The sequence below is a fragment of the Silene latifolia genome, chromosome 6, assembly GCF_048544455.1.
Source record: "Silene latifolia isolate original U9 population chromosome 6, ASM4854445v1, whole genome shotgun sequence".
In the NCBI taxonomy this organism is placed as follows: domain Eukaryota; kingdom Viridiplantae; phylum Streptophyta; class Magnoliopsida; order Caryophyllales; family Caryophyllaceae; genus Silene; species Silene latifolia.
The window spans coordinates 108,360,462-108,375,588 of record NC_133531.1 but is presented as its reverse complement, the minus strand read 5'-3'; the positions used below and the strand labels follow the sequence as shown (position 1 = coordinate 108,375,588).

At 37.7% G+C, this 15,127-nt stretch overlaps 1 protein-coding gene across 1 annotated transcript; it reads right to left on the bottom strand.

Moving 5' to 3' along the window:
- Window positions 1-3,697: 3,697 nt before the first annotated feature.
- On the bottom strand, window positions 3,698-7,786 carry LOC141588456 (uncharacterized). Its single transcript, XM_074409899.1, has 6 exons — window positions 6,865-7,786; window positions 6,458-6,781; window positions 6,227-6,348; window positions 5,536-5,616; window positions 3,793-4,251; window positions 3,698-3,703 (listed from the first exon to the last, which is right to left on the bottom strand). The coding sequence occupies exons 1-6, from the start codon at window positions 7,784-7,786 to the stop codon at window positions 3,698-3,700; spliced, it is 1,914 nt and encodes a 637-aa protein (XP_074266000.1).
- Window positions 7,787-15,127: the final 7,341 nt, after the last annotated feature.

The window sequence follows — 15,127 nt, the reverse complement described above, 5'->3', positions numbered from 1 at the left end:
GACTTAGATTATTTCATCTCTTACGGTCTTCATCTTGCTCAAAATACTCATGACTCTCTCTCCTCCAATTCATCATCCCTAAATACCCCATTTTTCAACTCTTCATTATTATTACAGCTTGAAAGTTCTTCCCTCCCAGATCCCTTATTGTAACCATAGTTTTCCTCCAAATTCCTTGCCAATTCGCACAGAATTTAAGGAGCGGCACCGTCAGGAGGAGATGACGAGTCACCAAAGATGATAAATCGAAAGACAATAAGGACGTGTCGAGGTCGGCGGAAAAGAGGTTGTCGCACACATTGATTAAGTCGTGGGCTCGTGGTGAGGATAAGGTCGACAGAAGCCTTTGTGAAAATTAGGTTGTGAAAATTATTAGAGACAACTAGCTATGGTGAAGGTGTTGTTTCGTGGTGTACAACAGGAATAAAGGAAAGTAGACACGCCAGTGATAACGGCATGTTCTCAAAATTATCATTTTTTTTTTCAAATCTAGTTTTACATTAAACAGTAAACACGCCATTCTAGATGGCGTGCCTATCCCGTGTTTTAGGTTCGAAAATTTCCAAGCCTACGTGGACACCATTTCGATAAATAGTTTCAAAACCAACCCAAAACGATAAATATTTAATTTTTGAGCATTATTTTAAAAAATCGTTTCAATTACACACCATAACAATAAGTCAACAAACTCTTTTTTTCCTACCACCAACTCCACAACCCAGTTGGCCATTAACCACTACTTCGCTCCTATGTCTCGCCGACAACCCAGGGATTATGCGGCAACGATCATGACGGTGACGGCAACAATGACGGTGTTGTTCTACCTTCCTCTCAGTCCAAGCAATAGCTTCCATTCACCTTTATTGTTGTGTACTAAGATGCCCATGGGATTCTAGAAGATGAAGAGAAGTGTGAGAGTGAATTATTAATGCATAGATTTGAGTTTGGTAAATACCCATTACACGCCATTGTAAATGGCGGGTGTGTTTCAATAGACACGCTGTCCGTAATGGCGTATTTACTTTACAATTTTTTTTTCTATTTTATAATTATTATAATAAACACGCCATTGCTAGTGGCGTGTCTATCCCGTGTTTCAGGTTTGAAATTTTTCGATCCTACGTGGACACCATTTTGATAAATAAGTTTATATCCGACCCAAAACGACAATTTTTTTTTTTAAACATTATTTTGAAAAAAGACTCATATTATTCTGATCATAAATTATTATAATCAAAACATTAACTCCAGCGGGAAATTGGTGCCAATTTGAATGTTTGTGACATAAGTTCATTTTTTAAGACCAAAATACCATTACCTCCAGGCTTCAACTTTTATAACCCCTTATGTTCATTCCAAGATTCCACAACTCATCTTCTCTCTAATTCTTAATTTTTTCAACAATATCACCTAATCTAATTCAACCCTTTTATTCAAATTCTACCCTAATCAATTTAAGAATTCTAATTCTATTATTTCCATTGTATCTTAAACTTAATTTGTGTTCTTCATCATCAATTTTTCCCAAATTGAAAATAGTTAAGGTTCTTCAATTTTAGTAATATGTGTTCAAATTGGTCTGAGAATAGTTTTACCCTTTGTAGCTCAAGATGTAGTTTTGGAGGGAGACGAGCATGCTACTGTGGTAACCCCACTGATGTTGCCACTTCATGAACGACTAACAACCCAGGTATGAGGTTTTAAACTTGTGCTACATACAACCCAGTCACTAAGGTGCGTGGGTGCAAGTTTTTTGAGTGGATTGATGTTAAATCAATCCACTAGTAATTGGCAAAGGGATGTTGTCAATCAAATAATGTTTGAGAAGAAGCGTATGGAAAATGAGGTGCATTTGTTGAATTGTAAGGTTCATAGACACTTAAAGAAGAGAGGAAAATAATGAAGATGGAGTTGGACAACCTTAAAGCTGCATTAGAAGTGAGGAAGATGAATGACAAGGATGGTTGAAGTAGATTTGATGTTATGTCTGTTTTTATTAAGGTTATTGTCACAACAATAGTCATATTGGTTGTATTAAAATGTGTGTAGGTTACAATTGACAATGTAATTGCCTCTTTCATTATGTATTGATGGTGTAGCCATGTAGGTGAATTCAATTTGTAAGGAAGTAGAGTATTTGGCAAATGAACTTGTAACGAAATTGGCTATTAATCAAGAGAAATGTATGTAAAATTCAGTTACATTGCATTGCAAATATTTGTCCAAAATTACATATCAAGCAAATACTTGTCGAAAATTAGGGTTCTCTAACAAACGGCCTGATTTTCCATCTTGACAGAAATGAAACAGAAAACAGAAATTTAAGTGCAATTACACAGTTCAAACAGAAAACAGAAACACAAGTTGAAGTGCAATTACAGAAATTTAAGTAAACTTGAAATGCAAACTAATCCTTCAATTATTTTACCTAGCCCAGTTTGGCTCATCTATTGTACTTCCTTGTGTGGCTGACTGAGAAGGATTATTTTGTGTTGTAATTTGAGAAGTATGAGCAGCCATGTATGCCTCCTTTATAACCTTTCTTCTTTCCTTTGCCCATGATGTATTCACCAATGGTCTGCCACCTGAATTGTTAGGACCTTCTGACTGAGCTGCTGGATTCTTGCAGGTTCTCTTACAGTGTCCTAACCCACCGCAGTTACTGCACTTATTAGACCTCTTTTGTCTCTTTACTTTGTTTGTTTCTGTTTCACCAGCCTCATTCACCCTCTTCTTCTTTGAAGGCCTATTTGTAACACCCCGACCCAAACCGGGTCGGGAGCGGTTACTTATGATAGCTCACCAGGCTGTGTACATGGCCCACAGATCAACACGGGTCCTTTATAGCACATTTTGTCCTCACTCATGCGCATCCTGGAAACCTTCCCAGGAGGTCACCCATCCTAAGACTACTCCCAGCCAAGCACGCTTAACTTTGGAGTTCTTTCCCATGGATGACCACAAAAGAAAGTGCACTTTGTTGATATGAGTAGTACTTCCAATCCCTTTAAGCACTAGTCATTTAAGCCTATCACTGGACCTCTTCAATTACCGTGGGGTGTTACACTACTGGGCATCCTCCTCTCATGTGGTGGTAGAGGTTCAGGTAATCCACTTTTCTCCCATTGTTTAGACCCAGGCATAGGTGCAACAACAGGGGCATATGCTGCCTCATACTTAGCCTTGGAGTAGGCTTCATCAATGTAATCTTCAACAACTTATCTTTGCTTTAGTATAGAAACAACAGCATGAATACATGGTAGTCCAGTGAGGTTCCAATGACGATAAGTGCTTGATCTTTTCTGTAGATTAACACTTTGAAATTCTCCCCTATATTCCACCTCAAACAACTCTGTTGTTGGACGTTCAACCAAGCAAAACCTAGAATCTTCAATAACCTTCTTAGTGTACTTTTTTAGCATAAGGCATGAACTTGCCTTGATATTTCTTAACTCCTTTCCTTTTCTCAAAGTTTCTCTTCATCAAATATCTCCTCATTCACTCCATGTGTGTGAGGATGTGCTTGTCCCTTACCTCTCAAGACATTATTAAATGACTCACACAAGTTGTTAAGGAGCATATTTGACTTACTTTGAGTGGAAAATGCATGCCTTAACCATGCACTTGGTGAAATGTTATTCAGCCATTGATGAGCATATTTGGATAACATCTCCATTCTTTTCATATGAGTTTTGAATTAAGCCTACATACAAGCAGAAAATTAGGAAAATTCTTATAAAAATTTCAAGAATATAAAAGTCTTATATAAATTCACAAAATAAAGGATTTAACCTCAGTTGTTGCCCTTACTGCTGACCAGAATGTTTCTTTGTAAACTTCCCCAGACCAAGTAAGCTTAAAGTTAGACCACATGTGTCTCACACAATATCTAACCTCAGCTTTTGGCACCACCCTATTTAGTGCATCAAGCAATCCCTTCTGCATGTCTGACATAAATGTCATACCTTCACTTTCCACCTTGCCTAAATCAGCAGACAGTAACTTTAGAAACCAACACCAAGAGTCTTTGTTTTCAACCTCTACTACTACCCATGCTATAGGGTACAGGTTATGGTTCCCATTTTGGTCCACTGCAACAAGACACATATCTGGGTATGCTCCCTTTAAATGGAACCCATCAACTCTCCAACAGTGGCCTATAACCATTGATGAACCTCTCTTTACAGGCTTTGAGGCAAACATACAACCTCTTAAAAACAACTGGAGGCCTTTCAATGCCCTCACATTGAACTGAACATGTAGTACCAGGGTTATACTTCTTTAAAGCATCATCATAGTCTCAAACCTTGGCATACTGGTCTTTTTTATTTCCATACATATGGCCCACCAACACTTATCATAACTAACCTCAACTCCCAATTCCTTTACAACATGGTCCTTGAATTTTTTTTCAATTTCCAGTCCATGTTGAATTCAATGTTTCACACAGAAATTGAGAGGTCATTTTTCTATTATGAGTTCTAAAACTACCAAGTGTGCTCAAAATTTTGTGTTCTAATTTGAAAACTGTCGCCCATGTCTACTTTAGTAGCATGAACTTTGAAATGACAGTTCCAACCACCTTCACATTTACACTCTCCAAACCCAAGTTTAGATCTTTTAGGATTCCACTCACAACCACACCTTTGGACACAGTAGGCACACAGTAGGCAGTCACCCTATCACTATAATTATGAGAGTACCAAAAATCATAGCCATTTTGTCCAGAATGATAAATAAGAGCTTTTCTAAATACTTTATTACTTGGGAATATCAGATCAACCTTTAGAACAATATTATTTTCGATAAAATGTAAGTAATATTATAAACACGTAACCATTCCAATACATCGGGGACGAGAATGGCTTGATGACCGCCACTCCTTAAACCGATTAGCCCATTAAAAAGCCACAAAAACTAGCCCATAAAGAAGCCCATAACAAATTAAGACAACAAAAAGGGATAGAAAACCTAAATTAGGCAAGACAAAACCAGTATCCCTTTCTCTATCTCCTCCGATTCCTTTTCTTCATCTTCTTCATCTTCTTCATCATATCACACGCCTTCAATCAAGTGCTGGAACATCGCCATATCTCGAGCCTCAAGTGGAAAAATAATGTATTCTTTGAATCGCACACTCAGTTCTTTGGCAATCAACATACTCAGCTTCTCCAGTCGGAGAACATTAGCTTCGTGTTTCCCCAAGTTTCGTTAACTCCAGATGAAATAGATTCATGCGTTGTAAATCGCATTAATCATCCCCTTCCTCGTCTTAGATCTAGTAACCTTCAATCTCCAAGTGACATAATGGTATGGGAGTTGAATCCTTATCCGAGATCCTAAAAGAAGCAACACCATTCTACTATACTGACAAAAAAAAAGATGGTCCAAGCTTTCCACTTCGTTTTTGCAAGTGTAGCAGGTATTATCATCACTTAAGCCCAATCTATATAATTTCTCATTTGTATTCATATTTTTGTGATGGTATATCCATGCTAAAAATCTGTGCTTAGGAGTAGTTAACTGATTCCATACCAGAGAAGACCAAGCCTGGTTATCTCCTTTACTCCGTAGTAGCTCGTATCCCTTTGCAATTGTATATTCATGACCCCTTTCCTGTGTCCAAACATTTTGCTGATATGACTCGTATAGAAGAGACTTTACCTGGCAGATTTTCCTCCAACCCCAGCTACAATTGCTAGTGGGAGAATAATTTAGCCAGGCTACACCCTTGAGATAAATATTGTTGACCCATTTGACCTAGAGAATGTCAGACTTTGCCACAATCCACCATACCAGTTTAGCCACAGCAGCCTTGTTCCAAATGGTATCCTGTTTTAGACCAAGCCTTCCATTCCTTCTTTGGTTTACGTGTTTTCTCCCAGGAGATCAGAGGAGATCTCATATAGTCTACATTACCACCCCAAATAAAATTCCTACAAATAGTCTTTATTCTTGTGATCACACCATTTGGCAGAATGAATATACTTGTCCAATAGTTGTGCATGGTCTTAAGTACAGCCTGTACTAAGACCAGTCTTCCTGCATAAGATAATTTCCTAGCTCCAATGTTCCTTATTCTTTGCACGACTTTGTCAATAAGAGGCTTGCAGTCCTTTTCATTCAATCTTGTAGTCTTTATGGGTACCCCAAGCTATTTAAAAAGCAGTTTTCCCTCCACTATACCTGAAATTTGAATTATGTCTTTTTTCACATCTCCCCTTACCCCATTAAAGTAAGCATTTGATTTTCCTGTACTTATATTGAGCCCTGAAGCCTTAGAGAATGTAGCAAAGGTTCTTAGGATGATCATAATAGAAGGTGAGTCTCCTTTACAAAAGTAGGAGACTATCAGCAAACATAAGGTGTGTCAGCTTCATAGTTTTACAAAGGGGATGGAACTTGAAATCCCTGCTTTCAGTGGTGTGTGCTAGGAGTGTAGAAAGATATTATATACACACTGTAAAAAGTAGAGGTGATAGGGGGTCCCCTTGCCTTAGCCCTCTCTGCCCTCTAAAGAAACCAAAGACATTGCCATTTAAGTTGAGAGAGTAAGTAGCAGTAGTAGTAACACATTGCATGAGCCATTTTCTAAATTGTTTAGGAAAATTTGAAGCAATGAGCATCTGATCTAGGAATTCCCACTCAATAGTGTCATAGGCTTTTTGGAGGTCAATCTTGAAGAGACATCTAGGAGAGACAGCTTGTCTTTCATAGAGTCTTATGATATCCTGACAGATCAAAATATTTTCCATAATACTCCTACCTTGTATGAACCCCCCTGATTTTGAGAGATTAACTCAGGAAGAATGCCAGCTAGCCTATTACATAAAATCTTGGAGATGCACTTGTATATAACATTACAGCAGGCTATAGGTCTGTATTGGAGAACAGTAGTAGGCCTATCCACTTTAGGAATCAAAGTGAACAAAGTAGCATTAATCTGCCTGAGAATGTGCCCAGACTCAAAGAAATCCAGAACTGCATTTGTGACCTCCTCCCCTATTATATCCCAACTGTCTTTGTAGAACTTACTTGAATAGCCATCTGGACCAGGTGCCTTATCATCTGGAATCTGAAAAATAACCTGCTTGACTTCCTCTTTGGTAACTGGCATCAATAAAGCAGCTTTATGTTGATCATTGCATATGTTTCCTTTTTGCACAATAGAGACTTTGACCCTGCTAGACCGTGCCTTAGATCCAAGGAGCATCTGATAGTATTCAAGGAAGGCTTTTTGTATGCCTGCTTTATCAGTATAAAGATGATCTTTATGGTCCTTAATCTGGTAAATGAAGTGTTTGTTTCTTCTTGCTTTAATAACACTATGAAAATATGCTGAGTTTGCATCCCACTCCTTTATCCAATGTGCTTTAGCTTTCTGTTTAAGAAACTCCATCTTAGCTTTTTGTAGCTTAATAGAGACCTGATGTGCTTCATATTCTTGCTGCATTAAGACCTCATCTCCTAGCTTGGTCACTAAGAGTTTCTGTATCTGGGACAATCTGATTTGAGAAATATCAGCATTGTTTTCCACATCAGAATAGTGATCCTTGTTAATCCTTTTGAGTTCAGGTTTTAAGAGTTTCAATTTTCTAACCACCTGGTACATTTTTGTGCCTGATATCCATTGAGACCAAACCTCTTTCACACAGTTCAAAAACCCAAGAGCAGAACTCCACATATTCAAATATTTAAAGGGTCTGTTGAGTCTCCCACCAGTATCCCTTTTGGTGACTAAACAAGGGCAGTGGTCAAAATGACCTTCAGGTAAGAACATGGCCATGTGGTCAGGATACTCAGTAGCCTAAGCACTATTCTCTAAAAATCTGTCAAGTCTACTGTAGACTTTAGTTTCAGGAGGTTGTTTATTGTTCCAGGTATAAAATGCACCTGTAGCTTTGATATCCATCTCTCACACTCTTGTAGGCATGCATAAAAAGGCCTTGATTCTGCTTTGGATACACCCCCCCCCCCCCAAATCTTTCATTTGACTGTAAGACACAATAGAAATCTCCTCCAAGAGCCTAAGGCCCTTGTATCTGACCAGCAATAGCTTTGAGATTTAACTACAAGGATTCTCTTTCCCCTACCCCATTGAAAGCATATTTAACAGTATAATAAATTTTTGATAGGTGTAAGTATTAGTTACATGCATATGAATGAATTGTGCATCATATTGAAGAAAATAAATATCATAGATCCGAGGCTTCCATGAAATCCAACCCTACCTCCAGTGTGGTAAGTATTATTAGTTGACACACTCCACTCATGAAAATTTTTATTAACATCATTATTCAATCAAATTACCTGGCTTGACCTTGGTCTCTAACAAACCAAACAGCCCTACATTATTAGCATGGAGGAAACTATTCATACACTTTGTTTCTCCTCCTTATTCATCCCCCTTACATTCCAAAGACCTATATTCATTGATTAAGGTTTGAGGAGTCATTACCATTAATGCCAATGCCTTTCTTAGGAGAGCAGGATCCACTCAAAATCTCCATATAAGGTGGGGAACTTTGGCTAACTCTGTTGACATTATTTATACCCTGTCTAGTGGCCTTCAATTGCCTGACATGGGACATTGATCCATCTCCATACCCAACAACCTTAAGCTCAGGAGTTTTTTCTATATCAACCACTACTGTTGTTGCTGCTTTGTTATTATACAGGTCCTTAGAACCACTGGTTCCTGCCTTTATTGCTTGTACAACAGGCTTCATCTGGACAGGTCTCCACACCATCTGAGGTGGAGCAGGTTTGCCTTTCTGATTACTCTTCCTGCAATTTTTCATTTCAGGACCAATATGTTTGCACTTGGTACATATGTTGGGTTTCCATTCATACTCTATATCAATACTGACCATACACTAATTCTCATCTAGGAACTTAATTTTTTCTGGGAATTTCTGTCCTAGTTGTAATTCTACCATCACCCTTGCAAAACCTAGTCTAGTTTTTAATTCTGTTGGAGTATCACTCTTAATGAATTTACCAACTAGGCTTGCTAATTTAGGGAGACTATTTCCCCAAAATTTGAGAGGTAAATTGTGCCATCTGATCCAACCTGGCACAGATTTCACTTCATATTTTGTTGATTCCACATCTGGCTGCCATGGCTTAAGGATCAAAGGTTTGTTGTCAAAAAGAAAATGCCCACTCCCTATTACAACTTGTTTTATTTTCTCAGTTTGGAATCTAGCAAGGAAAACCCCATTGGATAAAAATGAGATTTTATCAATAACATACTTGTTCCAAATCCTTTTTAGGAAACCCTCGAGGACCTGCCAAGGGGGATTGACCTCTACAATGAATCCAATCACTGCCTGCTGCCAATATTCCAATTCAGATTGAACGTCTTCTTTGGTCAATTGGACTAATTCCCCTGGTTCTTCTTCCATAATTTGGATGATCTTTCGTCCCTGAATCTTGAACCAAGCCTCATCCTGGACCTGGTCTTGGTCATCCTCAGATGCAGATTCTGCTTCAACATCTTCCACCATGGAATCATCCAAGTCAAAAGAGGCCACGCCAGTCACCTCATGAATACTTTTTAATTTTTGGCCTTCATCAACTCTGGTAGACTTGATAATAGCCTGGTTCATCATTTGAACTATGTAGACTAAGCAGCTCATATGAGTTATAATCAACATCATCACCAACATCAACATTCAAATCATCCACATCTCTTATACCAGGCTGTTTATCTTCCTCAACTCCCAAAATTTTCTCAACTCCTTCTAATATATCATCCCCTTCATTGTCATTGTCTAAAAGTAAATCTTCTTTATATTCTGAATTTGACACACCATCATCACTGAGATTAGTGTCACTCTTATCTGAATCACCGAACTCAACAGCTGCTGCTTTTTCAGATGCTACCTTTCTTGTCATCCTCTTCCTCTTTCCTTTGTTTCTAACAGCAACAGATTTATCCTCATCCCCTTGTTTTTGCCAGAGACAACAGTCTTCTCCTTCCCCTTAACTTCCTTCCCTTTTGCCTTTGCCTTACCTTTACCAATGATAACAACTTTCTCCTTGCCTTTGTTCTTCTCAATGACAACACCCTTTCCCTTATCACTCACAGCACTCTCCTTACCTTTAGCTTTAGCAGATACAACCTGAGCTTTCCCCTTATTTTTAGCAGCACTCACAGCTTCTTTCTCAACAACAACAATACTTTCAGTTGACTCTTGAATAAACAATTTCCTTCTAGGTGACAGTTTACCCGGTCTCCCCCCCTCCCAAGATAGATAGGAAGTTCAGGAATTTTTTTTTTTTTCTAGAGAAAGATTGATAATGTAACATTCCGTTTGATGTCTATGAGTGTCTTGATATTGTATTTGGTAGTGGATGATATATTATGGAGCTAGCAGCGTAGAGGATGGTAGTTGGTAGTGTATGGAGTTAGTGTCGAGAGAGTTTATGATGTAGTTGATACGACATCGTGAGCGATGTGGGGAGGTAGGAATAGTTGGTGGAGTTGGTGTTAAGGGTTCATGGTTTCATGTTTTATAAGTTGGGGTTTTGTTTTGAGTTCTTAGTAGCTTTGTTGCGTCTTGACCGAGTTAGTATGTTTGTTTTTTTATGTATGGGTTGAACTTCGGGGACGAAGTTCTTTTTAAGGAGGGAAGACTGTAATACTACGGTTTTATGAGTCTCTGGGTACTCTATCGAGTAGGCCTTACTCTGTCGAGTAAGGGCGAGTTGCAGATTAAAATAGTTTCTGACCTGTTGGGTACTCGATCGAGTAACGTGGATACTCGATCGAGTAAGGGGGCACTCGATCGAGTACCTTAGCTACTCAATCGAGTAGCCGGTTTACGGGGGATGATTTCTCGGGTTTTGTTAATAATGCGATTAAGTATATATTACTTCCGTCACTATTCTTTAAACACTTTTTAAAACCTAATTACTGTGAAAAGAGAAATCAAACTACGTCATTCGCTTTAATCGCATTGTTGGCAAATCCCGGAGCTTGGAAGGTCGGATTTTACCTTTCTTGATACCTTTGTGATCCTTGCGTCGAGGGTAAGACCTACGTACCGTTTTTATAATGTTTCCTTAAGTTTCGTTAAACCCTACTTTTGGGAATTGGGGATTTGTGTTAGTTTTGTGATTGTTAGTAATTATGTGATTATATGTTAGGAGGAGGATTCGTAGAAGAAGAATTTTGATACAGCTGTTGAGACCGTCTGATTGTGTTGCTGTTCCAGGTAGGGGTTTCCCTACTCAGTATTAGTCCCATAATGCATTGTTGGTGTTGTGTAATTGCTGATTATTATCGTATTGGTTTTATGACGGTTGTTGATTGATTGTTGTTGATGGTTGTGATTGTTTGTCTCTGGTTCTCGAGATGCGTTCTCGGCTGAGTGGAGTCACTTGCGGGAGTGGCTTCACGCCCTAGTTTCGCCCTCCGTGGAACCCGCCACGGGAGGGGATGTGCACATTAATGGAACAGGGTTATCGCTCGGTATGATGAACGGGGATTTGGTGGGTACGACTGCGGTCCCCCACTGGCAGGGCTGGTCCAATGGACAGTCGGTGACGGAGATTGATTGGAGTGTGTGATTGTGTGTGACTGTTTGAGCTGTGTTGTTTACTGTACTGTTGGTTATATAAATTGTGTGATTAGTACTAACCCCGTTTAATGTTTTAAAAACTGTGGTGATCCATTTGGGGGTGGTGAGCAGTTATTGAGCAGGTATGATATGACGCGTATGGGATAGCTGGGATGAGTCATCACGTGGCAGTTAGAAGTCTTCCGCTGTGTCAGACGATGTTTTATAGCTTTGATAGTTTTAGCAGTAGACCGTCTGAGAATCTGTATTTCTTTTATCATTTTTGGAGTTGGTTTGTAATCACTTTAAACATTATATACTTTTAAGTATGTTTCGTTATTGTCTTATGATTATCATTGCCTCGGGGAACCGAGATGGTAGCACTTTCATGCCTTAAGTGGTCCTGGTAAGGCACTTGGAGTATGGGGGTGTTACAAAATGGTATCAGAGCGACGATCCTGAAACCTGTAACCAATGAATCCAATGAACATAGAGAGTCAATTAAAATGAACCCGGGGTAGAAGTTGCAGGAGCTAATGCAAAGACTTGGGAGACGTCCTAAAGTCGCGAACTCGCTCTACAATTTTGAACCGGTCACTGTGGGATATGAGTCGGGATCGCTATGTGTTTACCTTGTGCATTATGTAGCTATGTAGTGATGTGTGGCATGAATCAATGGATGTATGTATGTGGAGAATGGGGAATGTGTAGAAAAGATGGTGATTATGTGATTTCGTAAGTTATTGATTGAAAGCATGATAGTTGTTTTACGATATGGCATTATAGAAATACGGAAAGAAAATTTGTTTGATTTGAGTTATACATAGAGTTATGTATACATGTACGTTGTTGGTAGTGTTGTACGAGTTTATATAGCTGAAAGTTTGAGTAAGAGCATGAATAATTGGTGGAAAAAGATGATAATTGTTGCATGATAATATGATACTTTTTTTTTAAAAGCATGTTGTGTGATGGAAGAGATTTTATAAGGTTGTTATGCTAGTAACATGTGAATATGATACTTGATGTCATATAATTGTGATGTTGTTTACGTAAAGTTATATAATAAAAACATGTGGGTAATATGTGATTGGTAAGTTGAATGACATATGTGCATCGATTTATTTGTTGCTTGGCTTTTGAAGTTAGTAACATGTGGTTAGGGATACTGGTTTTATGAGCATCGAGTTGTTTTGTTTACAATGTTGTCGTTTAAGTTGTTGGGAAGTAAAATCAAGTAGTTGTGTTTTCGATTATAAAGAGGTTGTCTTTAAACTGTTATAACTTGATATGCATAAATGATTTTAATGTGATTCTAATTGGAGGTGATAGCTTGTTCTTTTACGATTCTAACGATAGGTCACACGCCCAAAACGACCAAGAAATGAGTGAGTTATGACTGTTTTACGAAAACTGGACAATGCTGAGAAATGCGTAGGTACTCGATCGAGTAGCCTTGGTACTCGATCGAGTAGGGGGGCACTCGATCGAGTATGTCAATTACTCGATTAAGTAGCCCTGGTGATTTGTTTTACGTGCTTCTGACCTTCACCTACTCGATCGAGTAAGTCCCTTACTCGATCGAGTGGCCAGTACTCGATCTAGTGACCCATGATTCGGGTCATATGCTTATCTTTTGAATTCATTGCATATTATGTTTAATTCAAAGGTATTATTTTGCTTCTTTATGCGTTGTTTTACGTGTGTGTCAGTCTTGATGCGTAAGTTACCCAACCTTATGATGTAAGGAGTGGCACCTGTGGTGAGTATGAGTTCGGTGGGGAGGACATGAATATGTGTGGTGTTGTGATAGATAGTGGGAAGAGGAAAAGGAAGATCGTTATGGCTTAAGTGAGACATAAAGCATTGTTGGACCATATAGCTTATATGTTTATGTTTTGATGATGTCAAGGTGTTTTACATTTTATATACTTGTTGCGTGTAATCGTTTTGTTGAGTATCTTAGAACTAACCTATTACGAGCAACAAAGAGGATTGTGATAATTGCACGAGAAGTTCAAGCCTTCGGTCAAGATCAAGCAAATTCAAGATTCATTCAAGTATTATGTGAAGACGAAGTTCGTCTAAAGATTAATCAAGCTTGGATGATGACGTAGCCTATACTCGAAGATCTCCTTGAAGATTAGAATAGTATAGGTGATTATCTCATAATGGTAATCAAGAATGAGTTTCTTGATTAGTAAAGTTATAACTTTAAATGCTATAACATTACTAGTAAAAGAGCTCAATGTTATAGCTCTTCTACTATAACATTGAAATCTTTGAGTTTTTATACACGACTTATAAATGTTTCGAAAATTGTTTTATAATTGTTTAAAGTTTATTTTAAATGTTTTAATGAAAGTATTTATTTAATAAAGCCCGGTTTGATGAGGAGTCCGGTTTTATAGTAAACGTTAATTGGTAGTCATGATGGATCAACTTATGAGTTGGACTTTACTACTAATTAGGGTTTCTATATAGTCTCTCTTAAAACCTAAATTCTAATTATATATTAAGACTAGGGTTTGCACGATTCACGAGCTTATGGGCCGTGATATCTCGTGTTGCCTAGGAGATATTAGGTAAAGATTTTATTCTATAATAATATCTTTACATATCTTATATATCTTACTTAATATATTTATTTATGGTTAAAGATATTCTTGTTTTAGGAAATCTTATCATAATCTTAGAATTTATAGTAAAGATAATATTTGGAAAGATTATATTCTATCTTTTAGAATATTCTTTATTATCTTTCAAGGCTTTTAGGAAAGAGATAATAAGAAGATATAATTTGTAATTATATCTTATTATTTCGGCTATTAGAGTTTGTGTAAAAACCGTGTAGCCTACTTATTTCTTGCCTATAAATACTTTGCTATTTACAACATCTAAAATAGAGACCTTAAGCATAAAAATTATTTTCATCTTTAAAAAGCAAACCGTGTGTTTTAAGCAGAAAAACCGATTTGCAATTTTGAAAGGTCGTGTGTCACAAAACTCGCATATTCATTCTTCATTTATCATTATAAGATAATAGTGCTTAGTTGAATTCTTAACTTGTTCATTAACGTGAACCTTTGTTAGAATCATTAGTGCTTTCTTATTAGCGTAAGTTAGTCACTCGAGTATTTAACGGTACTCATTGAGTTACAGCTAGAGTTAGTTGTACGAGTTGGGTTAGTAAATTTGTAATCCGTAGAAAGGTACTAAATTTATTAATCGAGAATAGTGGACGTAGGTTTCGACTTGTGAAACTGAACCACTTCAAAAATCCGTGTGTCTCTTCTTCTTTCGTTTGTTTCGTTCTTTACGTTTGTCTCCATTAGTTGATTAGTTAAAGTTTAATCAATAAACTTTAAATAATCAATTACATTAGCATAAACGAAAAAGCTTTCAAAAAGTTTTAAATCCTCAATTCACCCCCCCCCTCTTGAGTATTTTGGATCAATAGACTCTTCAATTGGTATCAGAGCCTCGTGCTCTTGATTGCCTAACCGCAAAGAGGCTGATCTATCTTGTTTTTCATTTATCGTATTGTTTTATATTCCGCT